Below are 26,543 nucleotides of genomic sequence, written 5' to 3'. Positions count from 1 at the left end.
GAGGTGCATTGGTGTTTATGGAGGTGTGTATGTGTGATAGAGGTGTGATGATGTTATGGGGTGTATTGATGTTAGGGGGTGTACTGATGATATGGGGGTGTACTGATGATATGGGGGTGTACTGATGATATGGGGGTGTACTGATGATATGGGGGTGTACTGATGATATGGGGGTGTACTGATGAAATGGGGGTGTACTGATGATATGGGGGTGTACTGATATTATGGAGATATGAAGATGTTATAGGGTTACTGTGGTGATATAAACAGTGTGTGCTAGAGCTATCGTTTTCAGGAACGTGCTAGTGGTGGCATTATGAAGAATGTATGTGTTATTAGGAAGAACATTTTCAATACCTCTCTCCCTACCCCCCCCTACATGTTTCAAGAGAAAGAAGTTCACTTGGTTAGACATTCTTGATGTGTTACATGGGCTGGTGATTGATGGGGTGAGGCACTGGACGTGATTGCGTATAAAGGGTGTGATGGAATGCTGGCGTATGCGTTCAACAGAGCTGTGGTGGGTAGTCATCGGTATACAGAAGTGAAGTTGCACTAGAAACTTGCTTTAGAGAGAACGAAAAAGAAAAGTAAAGCAAGCTACAATTAGAACGATGTTCCATCTACAGGCAAAGAAAAAGTCACGAAAAACTAAAGCCATTTTCAAAAATCAAAAATACTAATTACAGAAACTGAACATATAAAGTTAATACTTTATGGGCTTTACAATGCTCAAGAGAGACAGAGAACAAAACAATATACATAGTTCAATTTAAAATCTCAATAAAGACAATTTCTGTATCGTACTGTCCTTTCATGGACGTTAGCTGATAACAAAGTAATGAACGAAATATTTAGGACACAATATATCAACCTCAGTTATACAATGTCCATGCACTCTGCACTAGGCCTAGAAGCATAGACCTTCGTATTCAACAAAAGACAAAAAAAAATCATACTCTAAATATGTGCCAGTGTGTGGACACAAGCAGCAACCAACAACCTGAAAATTACTGATAAAACATCACTTATGAAGGTGGCAGTAAAGAAATTAAAAAAAAAAACTGAGACCAAAAGCACTGGCGTAATTATCATAAAAAAAAACACGGAATCATAGCACAACCCAGGGTAACAAGGGTTTTAAGAGTATTACAGCACACAGTATTCACGAGGATGTACTAAATCCACAGGAGTCATACAACGCTTGGGGAATAGCGGTTCATCAGGTTTGATCCGAGAAAAAAGAAAGTACCTCCAATTTTGCCAGCATAACAGGACATGAGTTTAGAGCAGGTCGCCCCTTCCTCTCATAACTGTAGACTTGCCTGCCCTGTCTAAAGGTCGTCAGGGCCAGGTTAGTGGTTTGTTTGCATTGTTAAATATAAAGTCACATTCCGCCCACATCACTACCTACACCCATCACTCTTCAAAACCTCCACAACTCCATATCAAAACAACCAGTCCTGCCTGAAGTTGGTTCCGGGAATCACCCCCCCCCCTCCTTCCCACACAGCCAGGTCTAAACCAACAGACAGCCTTGTCAGTCAGGCTGCCGGTGAATGAAGGAATTTGTCCAGCTTCCATTATTAAAGGCAGTTTTATTTGAGAATTTCCCTCATAGCTACAGGCAGTCTGGGTAACTAACAGACAATAACATACGCTGATAAGCGCTGATTTCAACGACACTTTATTAAGCAAAGAGACCCTTCATAATAAATAAATAATATATATATATATATATATATATATATATATATATATATATATATATATATATATATATATATATATATATATATATATATATATATATATAATGTTACAAGTACATTTCCACATGCATTCCAAACACGCTCCCACTCTCCCTTTCACACACACACACACACACACACAAACATACACAGAGGGGCGGGGAGTGCGAGGGAGACACAACATGCTGACGCTTACAACGTTGCAATGATGCAATCCACTCAAGGATTGCAGCACTGCTGACGTGGGGCGTGTTACAAACACGCAGCGGTCTTTGACACCTTTGTTAGCGTACATAACAGAAAGTGAAGGTGTAGATATAGAATGGCAGGATTTTACCTCAATCACCCGAATCACTAGTAAGAGTTGTAAATGCTACCAAGTACACAGTCATTGAAGCTAAGACTTCGTTTCGTCCCAGGATCGAAATGTATAAAAATGAAAATATCCTTTCATCCATAGTGTTGGTATTAATATTCCTTCTACCTTCTATAAAAATCGGTTAAACAAATATACAAGAAAGGATGGGTTTGAGAAAGATCTGCCTAGCAGGGGCCAGTAGGCCTACCGCAGCACTCTTCGATCTGATGTTCCTATATTCATACGACTGATATGATAAACCACAATCTCTACTACCAGGAGACACCACAATCTGTTTCTTTAAGCTACCACATTCCTAGCAAGCGCCCCCATATTGTTCATCACCTTGCTTCAAGACCACCAGTGACTGGTGGGACTCTTTCTTACAACCAAACTCAACCACAGCCTCGAGAATGGTGACTGTAAAAAGTATTATTTTTTATAGAGTTGGTGATAGTAGTGGTAGTTGTAGTATGGCCGGTGGTTGTGTTGTTGTTGGTTGGGTTGGTAGAAGAGCCTGAGTAAGGGTGATGGTGTGGGATTGTGGGCGGTGAACGATGTGGAGTGGGGGTGGTGATGGATGTGGTGGTTGAGTGGGAATGGTGACAGCGATGAAGGCTATAGGGTTACCTGGAGGTTACCTGGTTACCTGGAGGTTATTCCGGGGATCAACGCCCCCGCGGCCCGGTCCACGACCAGGCCTCCCGATGGATCAGGGCCTGATCAACTAGGCTGTTACTGCTGGCCGCACGCAGTCCGACGTACGAGCCACAGCCCGGCTGATCCGGCACCGACTTTAGGTATCTGTCCAGCTCTCTCTTGAAGGCAGCCAGGGGTTTATTGGCAATTCCCCTAATGCTTGATGGGAGGCTGTTGAACAGTTTTGGGCCCCGGACACTTATGGTGTTTTCTCTTAGTGTACCAATGGCGCCCCTACTTTTTATTGGCGGCATTTTGCATCGCCTGCCCAGTCTTTTACTTTCGTAGGGAGTGATTTCTGTGTGCAGATTTGGGACCATTCCTTCCAAGATTTTCCAAGTGTAGATTATGATATATCTCTCCCTCCTGCGTTCCAACGAGTACAAGTCAAGTGCTTCCAAGCGTTCCCAGTAGTTAAGGTGCTTGACAGAACTTATACGTGCAGTAAAGGATCTCTGTACACTCTCTAGATCTGCGATTTCACCTGCTTTGTATGGAGATGTTAATGTACAGCAGTATTCCAGCCTAGAGAGAACAAGTGATTTGAAAAGGATCATCATGGGCTTGGCATCTCTCGTTTTGAAAGTTCTCATTATCCATCCTATCATTTTCTTTGCACGTGCGATCGTGGCACTGTTGTGATCCTTGAAAGTGAGATCCTCAGACATTACTACTCCCAGGTCCCTTACATTATTTTTCCGCTCTATTGTATGGCCGGAGTCAGTAGTATACTCTGTTCTAGTTATTATCTCCTCCAGTTTTCCATAACGGAGTAGTTGGAATTTGTCCTCATTGAACATCATATTGTTTACCGTTGCCCACTGGAAAACTTTGTTTATATCTTCTTGGAGGTTAACCGCGTCCTCAGCAGATGACAGCCTCATGCAGATCCTAGTATCATCCGCAAAGGATGATACGGTGCTGTGGTGTATATCTCTGTTTATGTCTGATATGAGGATAAGGAATAAGATGGGGGCGAGTACTGTGCCTTGTGGAACAGAGCTCTTCACTATGGCAGCCTCCGATTTAACTCTGTTGACCACTACTCTTTGCGTTCGATTTGTTAGGAAGTTGAAGATCCATCTCCCCACTTTCCCAGTTATTCCTTTAGCACGTATTTTATGGGCTATTACGCCATGATCGCATTTGTCAAATGCTTTTGCAAAGTCTGTGTATATTACATCTGCATTCTGATTTTCTTCCAGTGCATCCAAGGCCATGTCATAGTGATCCAGTAGTTGTGAGAGGCAGGAGCGACCTGCCCTGAACCCATGTTGCCCTGGATTGTGCAGATTTTGGGAATCCAGGTGATTTGCAATCCTGCTTCTTAGCACTCTTTCAAAGATTTTTATGATGTGGGATGTCAGAGCTATTGGTCTATAGTTCTTAGCTAATGCTTTGCTGCCACCTTTATGGAGTGGGGCTATATCCGTTGTTTTAAGTGACTGTGGAATTTCACCCATGTCCAAGCTCCTCCTCCATAGTGTACTTAGGGCACGCGAGAGGGGTTTCTTGCAGTTCTTAATGAAAACAGAGTTCCACGAGTCTGGGCCCGGGGCTGAGTGCATAGGCATGTTGTCAATGGCTTTTTCGAAATCTATCGGAGTTAGGGTAATGTCGGAAATCTGGCATACATTTATGGAGTTTTGAGGCTCATTCATGAAGAAGTCATTTGGGTCGTCGATCCTCAGACCGATTAGTGGTTCACTAAACACAGAGTCGTACTGGGATTTCAATATTTCACTCATTTCCTTGTTGTCGTCTGTGTAAGTCCCATCCTGTCTGAGTAAGGGCCCGATACTAGATGTGGTATTTGCCTTGTTTTTGGCATATGAAAAGAAGTATTTTGAATGTCTTTCAATTTCACTAATAGCTTTAAGCTCCTCCTGCCTCTCCTGGTTCCTGTAAGAGTCATTTAGCTTAAGTTCGATAGTTTCCACTTCCCTGGTCAGCGCCTCCCTTCGTGTATCAGATATTCTAGCACTCCTGAGGAGCTCAGTGACTCTTCGTCGTCTTCTGTAGAGGGAGCGTCTTTTTCTCTCCAGTTTACTCCTGCTCTTCTTCTTTCTTAGGGGAATATGCCTAGAACATGCTTCGGCTACCAGGCAGTTGATCCTTTCAAGGCACTGGTTTGGGTCCATGTCATTTAAGACATCTTCCCAACATGTTTCGTTTAGGACATGGGTGGTAATAGGGTGGTAATAGATGTGATGTATGTGGTGTTGGTGGGGTTTTGGTGGTGGGGTTATGATGGGGTTGTGGTGGTGGGTGTAGTGAAAGGATGGTTGTCAAGGTGCTGTAGGATGTGATGTTTACGGTAGTCGTAATCGTGATGAGGGTGGTGATGGTGGTTCAATTTGGTCATGGTGACTCGAAGCGGAAGTTCGCAGCAAGTGTGAATGACTATTTGCTGTTTTTGTTGTAACTGTTGTTTTTGTTTTGCTGTTGTTTTCGTTGTTTCTACTGGTGTTAGTGACTGCATTTATTTTTTCTGGTAAACGTGAAGTTGATGGTAAAAAAATGTGAATGTTGGAAAATGGTGCACGATATCTTCTAGCTAGTAGGAGTTTCTAGCCGGTGGTATCTAGCTGGCAGTAGTTTCTAGTTGGATGTAGTTTCTAATTGGAGGTGTTTTCTAGTTGGAGGTAGTTTCTAGATAGTGCTAATTTTTAGTTATAGTTTCTAAATGGTGGCAGTTTCTAGTGGTGATAATTTCTAGTGAGGGTAGTTTCTAGTGCTTGTAGTTTCTAGTAGTGGTTGTTTCAAGGTTGTTTGGTTATTTGGGTTTAAAGTCTATTGATTACACAAGGGTCATTGAATCTGCACGTAACGTGTTCACCACCAGTCAAATATACTTCAATCCCTAATATGGGAATTATTGTAAACTCCCAGTATATATACACTAACAGATATACATCTCACATTATATCCTTGGTAGTTTCTAGTTTGTCTATCACCATCAGTTTTATGAGAGATATACCAACTGCTAATGACAGATGAATGCAAAAACAATTTAAAAAAGGAGAAAGCAAGGCCATGGGTTAAATCACTGTAATGTATGTACATAGTTCTGAAACAATGTTAAAAATGGGAAAGTGAGGAAGGTCACTGGAAAGTAAACGCTGGTGTGAGGGGGAGGTTGCAAGGAGAAATTTTTAAAAGTTTACTACTAGGGAAGAGTTTACTAAGCAGCACCATATTCCTATAAATACATACCACCACGAAGACTACCTTACTGCCGCAGGCCCTACTGGCCTAGGATAGGCAGGGCCTATACCTGGAGGGTGTTTCAGGGGTCAACGCCCCCGCTCCCCGGTCTATCACCGGTGGATCAGGGTCTGATCAGCCAGGCTGTTACTGCCGGCAGCACGCAAACCACAAACGTACAAACCACAGCCCGGCTGGTCATGTACTATATGCCTGTCCAGCTCCCTCTTGAAGGCAGCTAGGGGTCTATTGGTAATTCCCCTTATGTATGCTGGGGGGAGCAGCTGAAGAGTCTCGAGCCCCTGCCACTGTGTTATTGTTATTGTGCTCATTATTATTATTATTATTACAATCAAGGGGGAAGCGCTAAACCCGGAGGATTATACAGCGCCTGGGGGGGGGGATGTGGAAGGCATTCAGGCTTAATTTGGGGAACTGGAGCACAGATCCAATTCCCTAAATCAAGAGCCCCTCACCAACATCAAGGAACCTTCCTTGAGGGGTATTGTGCTCATGTTAGCCCTATTTTTCATTGAGGGGATGTTGCACCACCTGGGAGTGATTTCCGTGTGCAGATTTGGAACTAGTTCCTCTAGGATTTTCCAAGTGTATATTGTGACAGATCTTTCTCGCCTGCGTTCCATGGCGTAGAGGCCAACTTACACCCACCATTATCTACACATATACCTATCCAACCAATTTTCAACTCCATCCTTACCGGGAGTGTTCCGACGGTCAAGGTCCTCGCGGCCTGGTCCCAGACCAGGCCTCCCAGTGGATGGCCTGATCGACCAGGCTCTTGATGCTAGTCACACGAGGTCCAACATAAGAACCACACCCCGGCTAATCAGGAACTGACTATAGAAACTTCTCCAGTTCTCTCTTGAAGACAGCCAGAGGTCTGTTGGCAATCTTCCTCTGTGTGTGAAGGGAGGGCACTTGAGTCTTGGCCCCTTCAATTTTTAGTTTAATATCTCTATTATGCACCCCATACCCATCCTGTGAGCGGTACTCTAACAGATTACAGAGGTACATAATGGTTGTTCAACTCTATATATCTTGGGTTAGCCCTTATTTAGATTATGCTGCACAGTTCTGGTCACCGTATTACAGAATGGATATAACTGCACTGTAAAACGTACACAGGAGGATGACAAAGCTGATCCCGTGTATCAAAAATCTTCCCTATGAGGATAGACTGAAGGCTCTGAATCTGCACTCTCTAGAAAAGCGTAGAATTAGGGAGGGGGGATATGATTAAGGTGTATAAGTGGAAAACATGAATAAATAATGGGGATGTAAATAGCGCGCTAAAATATATTTAGCCAAGACAGGACTCTCAACAATGGTTTCAAGTTCAAAAAAATCAGATTCAGGAAAGCAATAGGAAAGCACTGGTTCGGTAGAGTTGTGGATGAGTGGTACAAACTCCCGAGTATCGTCATAGAACCTAAAACGTTGGCATCAGCCGGTAGGCGACTTGGACCTGCCTCGCATGGGCCATAGGCCTGCTGCTGTGTTCCTTCTTTCTTATGGTCTTAATGAACTATTTAATGCTTTTATCTGGTCTCAATAGTAACGAGTTATTTATCCAGACATGAATTAGGCCACACACAAAAAAGTGGTCATGCTTTATTTACAGTGAGCAAAGTCAAGGTAATATACCACTGTGGATACAATACTTTGAGATTTCTGAGTTCTCTGAATTCATTAATTTTATCGCATTCCAGTATATAATGACGCGAAGTGTGACGTATCTTCCCTTCACAATGAAGGGACCATATGTCACCCCTAATGCACCCAAGGTGTTTTGCACCGTGTGTGTAGATTTGGAACCAACTAGAATTTTCCAAATACAGATTATAATGTATGTCTCTCGCCTACATTCCAAGGTGTATGGCTATACTTCAAACGTTCCCAATCATTTAGGTGCTTAACTAAATCTAATCGAGCAGTGAAAGTTCTCTGCACATTCTCCAGGTATGCAATTTCACCTGCCTTGATCAGAGCTTTAAGAGCACAGCAGTACTCCAGCCTAACAAATTACCATTACCAAACTGCAGCCAATTCTTCATATTCTTTATTATTAGTAGTAGTAACAGTAGTTATGGGGAAGCGGAGGATAAACAACCCTTGGGAATTGGAGGTAATCAGGTTTGATCTAAAGGGAAGGTAGCTCCAGTTCCTTGGAGTAAGAGACCTTCACCGACTGCGAAAGGTTGGGACCCTTCGCAGCCAGTTTTGAGAGAGAGAGAGAAAAAAAAAATTGAAATAACAGCTATCAAAACTGGTTTCCCTTTCAGCAAACCAAATTACGCAAGAAACTAAAAATTAAAAACATGAATTCAATTAACTTTGACAAGTGTTGCGAATATAACTTATTTTCGTTTTAAAGATATATGCTGCATATTTGTATGCACGCTCACGGGCATGTGTTTTGTCCATGCGCCGTGCGATATTGCGAAGGAATGGGTTACGTAGTTGGTCACGTTTATACTTGGAGTGCGTGTTCGTGCGTATGTACAAGTGTGGTGTCTGGTTGCATATGTTTATACGTGTCTTGCGTGGATGCAGATGCACATGTAAGTATATTCCGTGGGTGTGCGGTTTGTGGTTGGGCGTATGTATGTGTTGCGTACGTGCACAAATATTTCACACACACACATATATATATATATATATATATATATATATATATATATATATATATATATATATATATATATATATATATATATATATATATATGCAATAAGGTCACAGTAAACAGGCGATATCACAATATGCAAAACAGCCACTGTGAAAAAAATAGCGAATTTCGAAGCACTACACTGGTCTACCACACTATCCGTGAAGAAAAAATTACTGTAGCTTTCTGCTACACTTTTTCTCAATTTGCAACTGCGGCAGCTCATTGTCCCTGTTTCGGGTACTATGTAACCTTTATCTATTCCCTTTATTTTCTTTTGTAACCTTGTATGTATGAATGTGTGCGCGCGTGCGTACGACTGAATTTCGTGCAGATGAGATGCTAAGTTGGCACACACATGCGTTGGGAGGAAGTTACCATTGCAAGGTTTTATGCGGCACTCAACATACCAGTGGGGTCTATGGATATGACGCCTTTCTTCTTCGCTTCCTAGTGATACTACACCTATAATCATTTGCTCAAGAAAAACTAAACTCGGCAGTTCATGTTTTATTAGCACATTAAAATGGCTAGACGCCTGGTAGCTTGCGATTATCTCTTACGTAAGTATGTGTGTAGTCACTAGTACAAAAAAAAAAAACTGACGTCAACGGGTACGGTGTAAAAAAAAAATAGGAGCCTTGCCACCAGTGTTCAGTCGACCGTAGTAAGACCTCCATCGTGCGTGGCAACATTAAGACTGCTTTTAATCTATGAAATATACAAAGCACCAAGCTAGTTGAGCACATTTCTATATTATTATTATTATGAAAGGTTCTTAAACCCATATGGTTTATTTAGCAATGCATTCATATGAAGTGAATAAAGATTAGATTAGAAGAAATTCCACAGTAGTCCTCTAAACACAATTTTTTTCAGCTTTAGTCTGTTGCAGGTGCAAGTAAATTATTGATTGAAATGGTCAGAGAAGCAACCTTATACATTCAGAAAATTATTAAGACGTAAGAGGTAAACATTTTACGTCAGTTTTGCGTTGAAATGTTAACAGAACACTAACCTTGTCCACTGTGTTTAAGATGTTGGCAGAAGACGCGACGGAGAGCCTTGAATGCTAAGAGATACACGAGACTTGAGGTCAGCTAGGTTGAGTGTTACTAGGTTGAGAGGGATACGTGCCTGCCGTCACTAACTCTGGCCTACGTCCCAAACTGGCCGAGGTTCCGCGTCATCTGCCCAGGAGTTTAGGCACCACACGTAGGGACACACCTCCGCTTGCATATATTATCAGATACCCGTCAGACTACATGAATAGAGGCAAAAACGAGAAACTAATCGAAATTATCGTAAAAGAATAACATGAAAATAGAATAAACGGTAATTAATACGAATGTTAAATAGTTAAATCTAAGCAATGACTATGTAACAGGTAACAAATGGAAATCATATTCATGAAATCTTCAGACTGTATAACACTACGATGCGAAACGCATTTCCCTTCTAATTATAGTGATGTTCAATCATGAGCGAAACGTCCAAATAAAATTACACAGTGTCTCTACCCATCCCATTCCTATAACTGACGTCGTTTTCTTTGATAAACCAATTTGCAGTATTTTTAATTAACAAGTAAGTAAGTAAGTTTATTCAGGTATACACAAATACAGTTACATAGAATTATCATACATAGCAGCATATGTGTAGAGAACCTAGGATAACCCAAAAAAATCAGACAGAGTGACTTATTTCCATTGGGGTCCTTTTACCTTATTATTATAATATAAAGGTTATAATATTTTCTTATTATTCTATAATGAAGATAACATCTTATTATCATACTAAAAAGACTATCTACTACACGAGGGTCATTAAGACTATCTACAATACGAGGGTCATTACTAGGAATAAGGTAAAATTTACACGTATGTTAGATAAAAAATAGAAAATCATTCCCCTCCCTTTCTGTAGCTACATTCATCAGACACCTTTTGGCACTCTTCTTGAACTGGTTCATGCTATGACTGGCTTTGACATGTGCGGGTAGTCTGTTCCATTCCTTTATTGCTGTACAATAAAAGGTGTTTGAAGCCTGGCCAATGACTGTGGGTACTACAAAGTTGTGCTCTCTCCCCCTAGTACTATGATTGCTTTGGTTCCCAACCTTGACAAAATTGACAGCAAGATATTCTGGACACTGTTTGTGAGCAATTTTATAAACATGATTTAGCTTCAGTTGTTTTACTCTGTCTTCAACATTCAGCATATCCAACTGCTGTAATTCATCCTGGCCTACATGTTCTCTTGGTCCCAGCCCCAGGATGAATCTTACGATTTTGTTCTGGGTGATTTGCAGTCTCTTTCAGTTTTTTTGTCAAGGCAGAGTACCAAGAAGAGCAAGCGTAATCCATATGGCATTGTATAAGGGCTAGACATAGGGTCCTGCGAGCCTCAGTAGGTAGGCACTGTGCTTGTCTATACAGGAACTTCAGTCTGGCATTCGCTTTCTTTACTACACTGTTCCCTATCAATTCTCCTGACATGCATGGGTCAAAGGGGATTCCCAAATATTTTACTGATGAAACCAAAGTGATGGGCTCCCCATTACATTGAACATTAAAGTTATTTACCCTTCTCAGTTTATGTTTCGTGCCAAAGAGAATGGCTTCAGTTTTCCCTAGGTGTAATGATAGTTTGTTGTCTACTAACCATTTGCTGCAGGACTCCAGTTCCAGTGTTAAAACATTAGCAATATCTTGTGGGTCTTTACCTGACACTAACAGAGCACTGTCATCTGCATTCAGTAGGAGTTTGCACTTGACACTGATAGGCATATCATTGACATAACATAAGAATAATAAGGGACCCAGAATACTACCTTGGGGAACTCCACATGTTATCGGCAGGGGTTCTGATTCTGTTTTGTTGATTTTGACTATTTGTCTCCTGTTGCTAAGGTAGGACTTAAACCAGTCTACAGAACCTATACCGATAGCTTGAAGTTTATTACATAATATATTGTGGTTGACAGTATCGAAGGCCTTTTGCAGGTCTAAGGTTACCATACCTATGAGGTTCCCCTTTGACATTTCAGTTCTCAGGTAATCCATCAGATTAATAAGGGAGGTGTCGGTTGAGTAGGATCTTCTAAAGCCCGATTGATAGCTATGGAGAATGTTGTTGTCATTAAGGTACTTAACTACTTGAGAATACACCGCCCTCTCTAGAATTTTAGATATTATACTGAGTATACTAACAGGCCTATAGTTGCTTACATCAGACCTACTATTTTTCTTGAAGATAGGAGTAACTCTGGCCTCCTTGAACCCCTCCGGTACGGTATTAGTGGTGATTGATATTTATTATGTGAGCAATAGGGATTGACAGTTCAGAAGCACCATCTTTTAGGAACTTAGACGGGATGTTATCAGGGCCTGTGCTCTTAGTTGGGTTTAACCTGCTTAGTTCTTTTTGAATAAAGTCATGAGATACACTTACTAGTTGACAACTGTTTGGGGTTACCCCTTTATTGGTATAGTATGTTTGAAACTTATCAGAGTCTGTATTAAAGGTATTTGATGCAGCTGGTAGTTTACTTACTAGTGTTGATGCAACAGATGTGTAGTATGAATTAAAGCAATTTGCCACCTTAGATGTTTCATGGCATACCTCATTATCGATACTGAGTACTATGTTAGACCTATCTACTGGCTTATGGCTATACCCCAAATGTTTTAGTTGTTGCCAGAGCTTTCTGGGGTTATGCTTATACTCTTCAATTTTTGAGCAGTAGTGCTTTGCCTTTTCTCCTTTTATAAGTCTCTGTACTCTGTTCCTCACCCTTTGGAATTCATTTAGTGCTACAATATCCTGTCTGTTTGCTTTAAATCTTTTTAGCAGCTGGTCTCTGAATTTCATATTATCTAATATCTCAGTATTCATCCAGGGTTCAGTTCTTCGTTTAATCCTAACCTCTTTAACTGGTGCAATATTATCAAGGATGGTAGTGAACATTGTTTTGAATTTTTCCCAGGCATCGTTTACGTCCGTGCAACTTGTTATCTCTGTCCAGTCACAATTGTGTAGCCTATTTACCAGTGTTTCTTTACTGTAGTTTCTAGTTGACCTCATTTTTATTGTCCTGTGTAGGCCTATCCTATCCCTAGTGATTTTCCTGGTGCAGTAAATGATGAAATGATCACTAAGACCTGTGGTAATGACGCCTGACTGACTAATGTTCTCAGAGCGGTTACAAAGTATGTGGTCAATTAGGGTGGCTGAGAACTGCGTGATCCGGGTTGGAGTATTAATTAGTTGAGTGTAACTATTTAATCCTAGAATTTGCTTATACCTTTTGCATAGCCCGTTATTTTGCTGCTGAAAACAGATATTGAAGTCGCCCAGTATTATTGTCTTCAACTCCGGACAAGACTCTGGAAAAGTCTTCTAAGAACTGGTCCTGGGTAGGAGGGCGGTAACTAGTTCCTACTAAGATAGGTTTGGTCTTAGGAAGCAGCACTTCAAACCATAGAATCTCCAGTTTATTATTTAAATCAGGTCTTGGGTTGTAAGCTAAGTCATTTCTAATGTAGGCACATACTCCACCACCCTTTCTGTTCCTATCTAAGCGTTTTATATTGTAACCATCTATTTTGACCTCGTCGTCAGTCACCGTATCATCCAACCAAGATTCAGAGATGGTTATAACTGCCGCCCTAATTTTGTTAGCTAGAATCCTAACAATGTGACAGATACTGCCATACTGGCATAATGTAATATAATACAGAAGTCCAATGGGTTACAATAAGTCTAGCTAGACCATGACGGCCAATGTTAAGAATCTAAGGAGCTTAGTACATCCTTGGCAAACCTCGCTGAACCCTTGAAGTGGGGCACTATACCAGAATCGTTGAAGGTCGAAATGGTAGTAACAGTTAACAAAAAAAAAAAGAGGAAGATTTATCACTCATTTCAAGGACATGGCTACTATGGGCAAGTCTCTCTGTATACGTTTCCCCCTGTTCCCCTCCCTGGGTGTTAGCCAACTATTATGGGTCAAATCCTAGGGACGGTCGTTTAACTTTGATATATAAATATTATTGGAAGCACAGACAATGTATAATAAATACATTATTGCAAAATGCATTTATAGAAAACTACATTTAGACGTTTCGCCTGTGCGGCAGGGTTTTTCAAGTTAGTGACTTCAGAACATAAGAATGAAGGAGCATCGCATTAGGCTTAATGGTCCACGCCAGGAAAGTTTAATTCGCACCCAACCGCATCCACTCGTATACCGTCCAACCCAAAGTCCTCGCTTCAGTGATGATACCCGGGAATTTTTGCCAATCATCCACAACTCTACTGCCAAATCAGTAATTCCTTATACAGTAGTGTGCACATTAATTGGAAGAGGAGTAAATTTTGTGATTATCTCACATGTCTTCGTCTCCAGCTTAATTAATGTAGTTTAGGTTCATTTCTTTTCAGAAGAGTTTACTACCAACTTTTGGAACCCATCCAGCTGTGGTATTACCCTGCGACTCTTGTCAGTGCTACAACAGCTATTGTTCTGTAGGGCTATTCTTGCAAGCGTGCTCAGTGAGTGAATGTGGTTTCCCCGAATTCTCCATTTCAGTTCATGATTACTACTGAAATTCATGATGGATGTTATACCAAGGAAGCGTACAAGTATTGTAGCTCTTAGAAAACATGCTGATTTGAGTATATGATAGATCGCCGAAAATCTGAGCTAGGCAGAATCAACCGTTGGTTGGATTCTGAACAGGGCTGATAACACTGGTTAACTGTGGAGCGCTGCGTCGAGGAAGATGTCGAAGAAAATGCAAAACAACACCTCACGATGACAAAGTTATCATAAGTAATAGTGTGAAGGATCCCAAGAAACCCAACAAAGATCACCAGAGAGATTTAGCTTCTTGAAGTTGGCAGAACTGCCAGAAACCAGGTAAAGAAACTATTACTGAGTGCTGCTATGAAGAAAAAAACGGCTGCGGTAGGCACTCGAACATAAGGGATGGGCGACAAATGAATGGAGAAAAGTTATATTTTCAGACGAGGCACATTTTGAAGTACATTTGTACATGTATACAGATCAGTGGTAGTGAGACAGAGCAAGGGCGAACCTCCTTGGAATGGACGGTTTGTTATTGTTGAGAGAACGATGACAGTGACAAATACAAGGCAATCCTGGCAATTCATTTGCTTCCCATTATGAATAGACTCCTGATGGACAAGGCATTTTCCAGCTGGATCCTGCTCCATGTCACACTTCCAGAAAAATACTGATATTCTTCGAAGAGAGTGGGCTAAGCGTTCGAAACTGATCTGGAAACTCTACTGACCTCAACCCAATTAAGAACCTATGGGCAATAACCAAACTCAGGATCGCAAAACAGGACCGTTCAACTGTGGAGACACTAATTGTTGATGTTTTTAGGACCTGGTACCACGACGAAGAATTTGCCAAAATGTGTTCACCATTGGTCGATTATTTGCCAAAGCGTGTAGCAATTTTTATGAAAGTAAAGGGTTGTCATATCTCTTATTAAATCAATTATCTGTCATTTTATTGCCGTGTGATTTTTCAAATATGCATTAAATTTTCCAAATAAATGTCTTATTCCTTACTATTCCTATTAATATGCACACTATATCCTTTTTAAATCTAAATTAGTCCAATCTGAATCCACTGCTGCGAGTCCTGTCTTGGTTAAGATGCTTTAAAATCAAGCTTACTGTTACAGGCAAAACATTGTCTAAATAACGTTGCCTATAATTGCAATTTGTGGTTTTATTGCATACAAATTTAAGAGTAAAACCACTAGTATGCAAAGCATTGAGGAAACCCACGTGAAGACAGAAGCAGTGTAGAAAATGACTGTATATGTATTTCGATCGCTGTCTGAGATCTTAAGCTTAGGATCTCAGACGGTGGTCGAAATAAACAAGTTTGATCCTATCTCCATGTGGATTTCCTCAATTTAAAAGGATGACAAGGTTAGATTAAATTTTAAGGTTCAATTTAAGCTCATCGACAACCAGAATATTAAAGACTTTATTCTACCTTCACACTAGCCGTCAAGTATACTTTAACTTCTAGCAGAGTAAGGATTTAAATATTTTCCGTGAATATAAACAAAAAAAAAAGTATCTACCTTGCTTAGGAAAATGGGGAATGGTGTTATTTGGAGGCTCTTCGTCAACGTATATTTCAGCTATGGCTGGCCTGCCAATGTAATCTATAGGATTAGGTCATCTATCTCACGAAAAACCTCTCATCCTTTTGGTGAAAATATAAAAAAAAACAACTAAAGCATCACTATTTTATTAACAGATGTATCAAAAATAAAACTAAAAAAAAATTATCCAAAGTGACTAATTTTACTTTTTCTCTGTATAGTATCAATAGCCATTTTGTTCTTCCATTTTATTCATAACAAATTTATTGCACAAATGAAGTTTCAATACTAGTTCGACTAAAATTCGTCAAGGGGGAAAATGCAATGACAATTATGTGGATTAGCTGAGTGATCATGCCAAATTGTGACGTCAGAGAAAATTCTCCCCAGAATTTCACTTCAGTAATGTTAAGTGAATGAATGTATTCGCACGCACACAACAGCATGCTCACGAATGTGACATACTGAGTAGGTGAATGGTCCTAAATGAATCTGAACAAGGTTACAACTACAACTGGAATTTTTTGTCTTGTTTACCTCGTTGGCAGTTTCCCATCGGCGAAAAATTATCCCAAGAAGGTAACGAAAGTCAGCATTACTTATTTAGCAGCTGTGGATGTTTCCCATCATGGTAGAGTGGCATGAAGAACAGAAAGGCACAGTACCGTGACCAGAACAATACCTAGCAGAACAAATAATAAATTGCGCTATTATCATAAAAATAGAACTAATGGTTGGTTGGAATCTCTTTTCGTTCTCGTCCATAGTTGACATTGAGTTCATCACAGTTATTACTAGATATTCTAAGAATGTTCCATCGACTTCACTGTCATAGGGCCCCTAAATGCTTTTCATGTTATTTTAACAACTAAATCCAATTAGTTAACTTTCTTAATAGCAATATATAATGCTGACATACGTTTGCGTTAAGTTTTAAGCGCGTCGTGTTGTGTATCTTTTGATTGTAATATAGGTTACTGACTTCACTGCCTTTTGTAAGAAATAGTTTGTGAACATTGAGTTTATGAGAATGAATTTATGTGAATGCTAGTCAACAACGAGGCTGAGTTCGTTTTGTCTCCACAACAATTGTCAGACAACGGTGTTAACTATAATGTGAAACCCGTCGTGTCGAGTGACCGGGCCTTACATCCTCAATTGAAGGGAAAACCAGTCGTGCCACGGGATTTTTGTGGTTTTATCACTCTTTATAATTACTGACCGTGATATGCCTCTCCACTTTCTAAAAAGTCTCTCACTCTCTCTCTCTCTCTCTCTCTCTCTGAATTCAAGATATTTCTCGACCTTCCAGTCATTCATCTCAACAAATCAATATGACGCAGGCGCCTTCATCTGGCCTGGTGCTTTATCTTTCTTTCTCCATTAACGTTACCTGTTGTGTCTTTACACCTCTTGAGTGCCTCGAGGTACACTCGATGCCAAGCCTCAGAGGCTATGCCCACCCAAGGAAAGTTCATTTCTGAACACTTCTGTGCCAAGGGCGATAAACATAAACACTGGCACCGGCGAGTGCGCGTGTTGCCGCTCAAACACGCGGGCAAGTGGGTGCCACTTATTTATTTTTTAATATATATATTAATAGCTCCAAAACACTAAAAATTATGTCCATGCTGAAGAAAAACGCACATGTTTACTTACGACGCATACAGGTACGTAAAGCAAGCATCGGTAATGACTTACAGAGAATCAAAGTAGTTGGCGGTACTTGGCGCAATTGCATCAGCCAGCAGGTTAATATCTGCCGCGGCCCGCCCAGAGGGTCAGAGCTTCGTGAAACCTGGACGTGGAGGGAGTCTCCCACATGGTCCTTAAAGCTACTGCATTAGTAGTAATATCTATGGAACACGGGGGCTTCGTCGGTGACCTTTCCGTCAAGCCAGTTCGTCTTACAACCATCAATACGTTTGAAGAGAAGCCGTAATCGCCAATATTCGCGCAACCCGGCATTTATTATATCTGCTGCAGTTCTTACGTCAGACTGACCGTAGGACTCGCCAGCTGAAACCGCTAAGCAAATAGGGGTTCAGCATCTGCAATCTTCGCACTAGCACTAAGAGGTGACCAAGAATTATTGATCAAGTGGGCTAGACGCACCGCAACGCAAAATGCTGTCAATATTACGACCCAACACATACAAGGCTCCACTCCCCTCCCTCACCAGTGGTAAGTAACTACCTAAAAATTACATAAGCTTTTCTTTAACATTTTTTGCCAGTCCTTTCAGGAGATAAAGTCCGGCAGCACACATGCCGGTACACTTGCATGCAGTATTCACACGTCACCACCCTCAGAAATCGATATGCAGCAGTTTCCATGGTGTTCGTATATTTTTTTGTGAAATTTGACTTTTCTAGTGCCTAAAACACTTGTAGCGTTAGTTATAAGCCTACAGACTGCACAGGGATCTTTCGCAATCCTCGATATTGACCCTAAATATTAAAGATTCTTTAATCCCCAAGACAGGAATTAAACTGGGATATCGATTTAACTATCTGACCTCAGATACCTAACTACATCCTCCTGAGATGCACAATTCTTGATGTATATACCGAGATACACCGGTATGTATATATATACCACAGGACGTCCACTCAGTTATCTTTGTATATACTCACGGATGTACGTAGATGCGATGATATACGCTATGTATATATATCTTAAGATACAGCTCGGTGTATATACCGGAGACATTAACAGTATATTCAAGGATGTTGGCGCCGTCTGCGGGCGGCCACTACACTCTAAGTTACTTCCACATTCGGAGTTATAATTTATTTCGATTTCAGCGCGAGTCGCTTGTCAATGTGCATTACACGAGGTTATATAACTGCGAATGCTGCGAAGACATAATATTATGGTATTACAAAACAGCTGGTGAACACCCTGCATCAAGATCGAGTCATGAACTTTGCTAATGCAAATATGTGAGCAAAACTTTATGCAACGAGGTAGGAAACAAACTTTTTCAGTTAAAAAAGGCTGCTCTTCCTTTTTCTTATCGCTTATTATAGTTGGAAATGCCATGGATAGCGAGGTGGTTAATGCAATAAATGCACCGCTGACGGTACTTGCAACTTACCGCCCCGCAACAAGTTGGCTGAACGAACCTCCAGTGGCAGTGGAATTTTCCACGCCGCGTGATATCCTCGAAAACAATCTTAACGTTGCTGAAGGTCTCTTGATCCAAGAAACTTTTTATTCATTCTATGATCGAACCTCTCTTCTCAAGTTGGGGAGGGAGGGGAAGGGCTCTTGATAAAAGGAATTATCGCCGCCGTATCCTTCCTCAGATCAAACCTGACTAAATCCCATTCCAGAGGCGCTATGAGCCCTGCGAATTTTGCGTTTCCCCATGATTGTAATATTTTGTGCATACTTTCGCTTCTCTCAGTACATTGAAAATATTTATTTATATAGATGACAGGTTGAAGAACTTTAATTCATAGCTGGTGTGAAAGACTTTTTCAGCTTTGCACACTGTTGTAACTTTCCTTAGAAAGAAAAAACCTTATTTCATGTAGCACATTTGAGCACCACCTCCCAATTTGCCTAGTTTAAGTTTGTATACATATTATGTATTCTATATCATAGTTTATTGTAAATCACTGTCTTCAGAAAATGCTGGACTTTCCCATCTGCTGTGAATATACTATAGATGGGATCCTCAAACACAAGTGTGGGAAACTATATACATGTATAGCCCTGTAAATAAAAAGGCTTCAAGGAAAAACTTTGCTGAGATTATTCACTGAGGCTGTTTGAATATTTTACTTCTACAACTTTTGCATAAATACATGTACATAAATACATATACTTTATTATGCAAAATGGTACACACGTGCAAAGGATACATTGATAAAAGTATATGCAATTAGTATAAAATACAAAATACTGTACTAAGAGTTTGAGATGCATAGATACACAGGTGTTTGTCAATTATAATATATGACGGAAGGGAAGGATCTTATGTTATCGTGGCAGTGACCTGTATATTCTGTAAAATATATCAAGCATTTAAAGCCCCTCAAGTTGGTTCCTAGAAGTTGATTAGAGGTTCTTGTTCCAAGGAACTGGACTTATCCTCCCCTTCCTAAATTGAACCGGAATGCCTCCCATTTCCCTCTACAGGTTTGGCGCTTCCCCGATTACTATATTAACATATAAAATTCATATTTTAGCAGCAATGTACTGTATCATTCAGTCTTTCACTACCTAACATAATTATAAACGCAAAATTTATAACTCTTTGAACTTTATTAAATGGTAACAACAGTACAGAATTTGAGTATTTATCAGAATTTTTGCATATCCCCGCGAATGTAAGATTTCACTGAGTTTTACCGTCTATTGTTATGTTGGAACATCAAAAAAAATTTACCATGCCACCAATATAGTGCTTCTTAAAAAGTTAAAAAAAAAAAAAAAATTGCTAGTGGTTACGTATTAATGCTGATGTAAATGTGAATAACCTGTCATAGTGATTACATTTAATATAGTCCCCCTAACTCTACTTGGCAGACTTTTACGACTTTAGAGAGCTGGAGGATGAAACTGCCGCTATGCTGTTGGCTAAACACATCTGGCGTCTGCTGAAGAAAGCTCGCCACCGCCTCTACCAGGTCAGTGCCTCCCTTCAATACCAGCTTCGTGTCTCCCACCCCCTCCCATTACCAGGTCAGCTTCCAAGTCCGTGCCTCCCTCATCACCCCCCCCCCCCACTATTTTGGTTACTCCCCAGGTCAGTGCCTCCGTTCTCTTCAAACTCGACAAACTACAAACTTGCTAACAGGAACTTGACTTCTGCTACCTACCTTCATAATTAATTGTTGGGACATCTTAGAATATACCCAGCTTACCGTTGCAGCACATTAGATCAGTTTCGTGTTATGTCCACAGTCTTTTTCATTTAATATATTTGGTCTGATGGATAGTAATCATCCAACTTTCTTTGCTACGAATGCACGGTTTGCACAATTGCAATCGCTACAAACCGAAGTAAAGATGATTGTACGTCCATCACTATCCACAAACCTGCTGACACTGACACGAGTGTAAACAGTGTTCTTCAGGAATCAACCTCTCACTCGTCAAAGCTTCGAACTTTTCAACAGTAATTGCATTTTGTTGGGATGTGTAAGCTTAATTAAGCTTTTCCAATGCATTATTAATATCTTATTAGTTTTTTATTGTATACGTCCTTTAAAAATTATACTGTGTAAGAGAATCTCAATCCCTGAGTAGCTCGGTAGTGTTTCGAACATTTCCACTGGATCCAATTGCTAAAAAATTATTATTATTAATATTATTATTATTATTATTATTATTATTATTATTATTATTATTATTAACAGCTAATGTCAAAGATAGTGTTGTTTCAATAACAAGCAACAACTTTATTAACCTATAAATGTCCTTGTAACAGATGCCTGGGTGTGAGGGTGGCGCTGGAGGTGTGTCTGTGTTGGTACCAGCTGACTTTCTTAACAGACTGTCCCGGGACGTGGTGAGGATGACAGAGGGAGAAAGACATGGTGTTAGGTGAGTACTTGTGGACAGTGATACTCTTGTGCTGCAATTTCTGGTATAATGCTCATCCTCTGCTCTATAACTTGGTATAATCCGATTAATTTGGAAAAGATGATTTAATTTACTGTACATATTGTCAGCTTTTTTATTAATTTCATAATAATGTGGTATAAAAGCAGTTTCGATGCAATTGGTGTAATAATTTTTTAATTTTTCCTGTTTCACGTGAGTGTTTTTTTTACTAATTTTAAATTCACCTTGCACTTTTTTCAGAGGCTGCACTCTACACATAGATTACTGCGACGGCCAGGAAGTGACAAAGATTGGGAAGATTAAATGTGACCCACACCTACAATCCACATCACTCCTGCACCTCACGCTCACCAGAGCACCTGAGGGACCACGTAATACTAATCCACTCCTCAGGTGAGAACACGTTGTACAACACTTTCTTTCTCAAGTAGAAACCAGCTTGTTCTTTAGAGTGATAAAGCTACAGAATGATTTGTTTCTGTGAATCAAGTAACAATCAGCCTGTTACTTAGGTTATGCTGTAACCAATTTTTTCTGCAAGTCATATAGCATCCGCCTCTAGTTTTTAACTTGTATATGAAATGGCCTAAATTCTTATTTATCCAGCTAAAATTTATTAGGTAAATGCATAATTTTATTCAATAAGTTTGCGATTTAATTTTCTGTACTAATGGACTAATCCTTTACAGAATCCTTGGCTTTGGAAGTGACAGTGTCATCTACATAAGTCCTGGATACATGCTAGAGAAGAAACGCACCAGAGACATGCGTCGTGTTGCTAGCTGAATGCGCAACGCTTTTTAGTTTCTTGCCTGGATCTAGTATAGCGCAAAGGTGGTGCATGGCATGAATATAGGAAGGTCCAGCCTTCGAGTATGTCAACTTTCAATATCCAGTTAACTTCCGTCTCACCTTTGCAAGCCAACTTTGGGGCCACGATTGTACACTTGAAAGCACAATAAACACGTATTTTGCATTTTTATATTAACTATAATGTTATTTATATTAATGTGCTTTGTCTACATTTTTTTGAAGATATATTTTTCGTAATGTAACACTTTGCATTTGTTTACAGTGTATTGCATTTAGCTCTCTTGTGATGTACATTAAACAACACAGGTTTTAATTACAGTCAGTATTACACACAAATAAGAAATACTGCATGATACAATAACTAGTTTTAGATAACCATCACCTGTCTCTGACGAAGATATTACACACCATACAACATTCCATGGCGCTGAAATCCACTCACATGCAAGCTCAACAGGGTTGAAAGGCAAACCGAGGCTAAACCAGAGCAAGAAGGATGAGGGCAGATACGAGAACTCGACAGCACGACACAGTAATACCTGGTAGTAACCACAGCAGGTACACTATCTTTACCATTGCCCAAGTGTAACAACACGTTAATGTTAACAAAAAGTTCTCAGAACTGTCAAACTTTTGCTAGTCATACTGTAGTTATAATTTTTGTCACTAATTCTTTCGTTTCTCAAGATTTTTGTTAAATAAAACACATTCATTTTATGTTGGTTTTCATTTACGTCGATCCATTTTCAGGTAAGAACCTTAAGAGGAGTCCCTTTGAGCAACTGAAGGGCTGTTCTGCTCAACGAAGGTTCCTTGATTTAAGGAATTGTATCTGCTCCAGTTCATTGACTCGAGTCTGAATTTCTCCCATTCCCATTAGGCGCTGTATGACACCTACGGGTTCAGCGCTCCTCATGAATAATAATAATGCTCAAGGAAGTGCCTTGATGCCAGTGAGGGGCTCTTGATCCAGGAAACCGGATTTATCCTTTTCCTTGGGTCAACCTGAAAGCCTTTCCTTTGATTTAAAAAACGAATATTCTCCTTACGGAATCATACTTCAATACCCTCCGCGGTTTGACCTCCTATGAGTTTGTCGCTTCCCCCTTTAATAATGTTAAACATAACTAATACTAATAACTAGCTTTTCCACAATAATGTTTTTGGAATAGTATAGGCATACTGCTTTGTAAAATTGGTCCCTGCCATAGAACAAATCATGACTTGGCATTATGATTGGAATTTGGACTAACCATTGATTTACTTATGATTTTTAGCTGTCTTATTAAATGAGTCCTGGAATAATATTATTATTACTGTAATTATTAATTCACACGTTTCATTACTGCATTCTATCTGATTTGCCTGATGTACTGTCACTTCTGCAGCCTACACTTCTGTTGTACACTATTTGAATAACTTTTACGAGTTCAGCGCTTGCTAATAAAAAAATGGGGAAAGATTATCGTAATTGATTTAAATAAAATTGTGTTGGTAGAATATGAAACACTATGGTCTATGAAAATAAATGGTATGGTGACATCAACAAGATGTATTAAGACACTTGCGTACAGTTCAGAACTGGGGTGTACATATAACACACCATGTGGGGTTTGTGACAAGATATATGTAGGATAAACAAAAAGACCTCTGGATATTTGGATCAGTGAGCACCAAAAAGCCTGTAACCCTAATGAACGTAAAAAACATGCGATAACGCGCTTACAAGACAAAAATGCCTGCAGTCGGAATGACCGACTGCACTGAAACCCAACACGCTAGTTCACAAAGGAGTGCACTGCGCACCGTGACCTACGCCGCCGCCATATTTCACCCAGGAAGCGTGCGAAAATTCGAGTCCAAGAACTTTTTCAGAGCACCTCGAATACGTGATATGAAATGACTCGCAATGAAGTATTTTCAAGCCCCATTCTTGTGATATACCTATGTATATTAGAGTCCTCACAGGAAATGAAAACTGAGTGTGAGGGCTTTTGGGTTATCCGGAATTAAATCGTTACCATTGTATTCTTTTTATATTCACGCTACAACGATGTCAATTATATTTAGATTATTGTCTTTAAAGATGGTAAATACAAATCAATACTTAATTTACAGGTGGCTTTTCTAAAATAACTCATTTCTACCTTTGACTGCACCCTGTAAACAACACATACAGGATCTCTTTAATTATGTACATTCACAATACTATTATGAAGAAGACAAGATAATATATTAATGTTCAAATGAGCGAACTGTATATAAAAAAATTACATCATAAGATTTACAACACTAGGAATTACAAGCTTATTATTCATCAAAATATTTTAATATATTACATACAATGACCAATTTTAATCACCGAAGGCTCACGTATTTTATGTAGAGGATCTACATTCTACAACGTAACGCCCATCTCCTAACAGTAAATATCTTCCCCAACAGAGATTTGCTACACAAAAGGCAAACCTGTTCCAGTTAGGGTACTTTTGAACTGGTGGATCAGGAAACAGAGATGTAATGTTAGCACGTCATGAAGCGCCACTGGAGGTGCCGGGAAGCCATTATAGTTGCTGAAGTTGAATTTCATTCACCCACGTAGATTTCAATATAATATTGACGCATCACACCTTTCAGGCTTGTACTCACCTTGTTTTTGAGAGTCACCAGTATGATGAATAATCACTGCTATTAGAAATAGCGCCATAAATTTGGGCGAACAAAACACACGTTTTAACTTTGACTCGTGGAGGTAGCCTAGGCTCCCGTGGTAACTTCAAGGTACTAATGCATCCCTTAAAAAAAATCAACGTAAGCATAGCGTTCAGCTAATAATTAAGAAACTATTTATAAAGTATTTTAGAGTTGCAGTACAGCGTGTGATATAAATTTCATCAAACAAGAAGCTTCAGAATTAAATTAAGTCATAAAGGCGAAAAATCTAGTTACCAAAGGTTGATTACAGTAGTTTCTATTATTATTATTATTATTATTATTATTATTATTATTATTATTATTATTATTATTATTATTATTATTATTATTATTATTATTATTATTAATTATAATCAAAAGAAGCGCTAAACCACACAGTAGTTTGGAGAAATGTTATGGAATAGTTCTATTACCCAATGCTTTGTTCATATATCATAGCCAATTGAGGCATTTGTAATGGTTCTTTGGTCTAATGCATATTTATCATAATCCTAACAATAGTAGCATGATTTACAATAATAAACACTAATACAATAACAGAGAAACAAAACAGAAGTCATTCCGGTAAATTCAAGAGGTATGCATAAATATATGCATATCTATATACTTGATATTTAATATATGTACTTACCAGATAATGAGAAGACAGAAAGGAATGTCACCCCTTATATTTTTTTTATTTTTACAAATAATTATATACAATTATTTTTACAATGAATAAAACAAGCGAAAAAGTGTGTGGCCTGGTATTCTGAACCTGCACATGACCATCCATGCTCATTCCTAATTTACATAAAGACGTTCATGACATAACACTACCTCTTTCCCTTTTGTATGATCATAAATTTCATTCATTTATATCCTTTACTGGCGTAGGTCGCTTGATCCAAGGAATTGGTATCATCGTTCATCATATCAAACCTGTTTAGTTTCTAAAAGAACAGACACAGTATTCTGACTGGAATACACAAATAACCTGCACATAGGAGAGATAGAAGCTTACGACGACGTTTCGGTCCGACTTGGACCGAAACGCCGTCGTAAGCTCCTCTCTCCAATGTGCAGGTTATTTATGTACTGATTACCTCCCTTCTCTTTCCCAACCTCCTCCATCTCCGAGCTGTTGTGACCCATTGTTGATTCAAGAGTCTCCACTAATTTATAATTTCAATTTTGAAGATGGAATGATTAATAAGTTAAGCAACATAACCTTAGGCTTTTGTAAAATACTCTCTGTATAATTATTATTCACCAAGTGTTACTTGACCCATAGTGTCCAGTAACACTTGGTGAATGAGAGGATAGCTCCAATTCGTTCGATCAAGAGCCCCTTATCAACATCCCTTAAGGGAACATGATGTCTAACTTTTCTTGTGTCTGTTAATGACGGTGCAGAAAACACACTACATTCATTACTTAATAAGATATGGCCTATCTAAACTTTATTAGCTACGCCCTAGTCAATAATCCAGAGAAATCTAAGTAATCAAACTAGTTCATAGCCCAGTAGAAGAATGGTCGGCCCGGGTTCAGTTCTAGGAAAGACGGGGCATAATTGCAGGTCTATTAACTCC

General features: G+C 39.6%; 1 protein-coding gene and 1 long non-coding RNA gene across 3 annotated transcripts in view; one reads left to right on the top strand and one right to left on the bottom strand.

The window, feature by feature from the left end:
- The window catches only part of LOC138855061 (uncharacterized), an 82,682-nt gene extending 63,739 nt beyond the window's left edge, over positions 1-18,943 (bottom strand). Inside the window, exon 1 of one of the 2 annotated variants that reach the window (XR_011394213.1) lies at positions 18,498-18,943. This is a non-coding gene — a long non-coding RNA (uncharacterized lncRNA). Of the gene's footprint in view, positions 1-9,722; positions 9,951-18,497 lie in introns of those variants that run through there. The other variant, XR_011394212.1, reaches the window with a different exon arrangement.
- On the top strand, positions 17,637-22,971 carry LOC128702690 (protein charybde). The gene is made up of 5 exons (XM_053797072.2): positions 17,637-18,045; positions 20,401-20,501; positions 21,305-21,420; positions 21,682-21,834; positions 22,131-22,971. Exons 1-5 carry the CDS (start codon positions 17,988-17,990, stop codon positions 22,225-22,227), a joined length of 525 nt encoding a protein of 174 aa, XP_053653047.1. The 5' UTR covers positions 17,637-17,987; the 3' UTR covers positions 22,228-22,971.
- Positions 22,972-26,543: the final 3,572 nt, after the last annotated feature.

Source organism: Cherax quadricarinatus, chromosome 79, assembly GCF_038502225.1.
Source record: "Cherax quadricarinatus isolate ZL_2023a chromosome 79, ASM3850222v1, whole genome shotgun sequence".
NCBI classification, from domain to species: domain Eukaryota; kingdom Metazoa; phylum Arthropoda; class Malacostraca; order Decapoda; family Parastacidae; genus Cherax; species Cherax quadricarinatus.
Note: the sequence above shows the minus strand (reverse complement) of the source record. Positions and strands in the feature narration are given on the sequence as shown.

Coding starts and splice junctions, on each gene's coding strand:
- LOC128702690 (XM_053797072.2), top strand. CDS start 17,988: ATGCTGTCAATATTACGACCCAACACATACAAGGCTCCACTCCCCTCC. Junction 20,502..21,304: donor CTCGCCACCGCCTCTACCAG/GTCAGTGCCTCC, acceptor TCCTTGTAACAG/ATGCCTGGGTGTGAGGGTGG. Junction 21,421..21,681: donor GGAGAAAGACATGGTGTTAG/GTGAGTACTTGT, acceptor CACTTTTTTCAG/AGGCTGCACTCTACACATAG.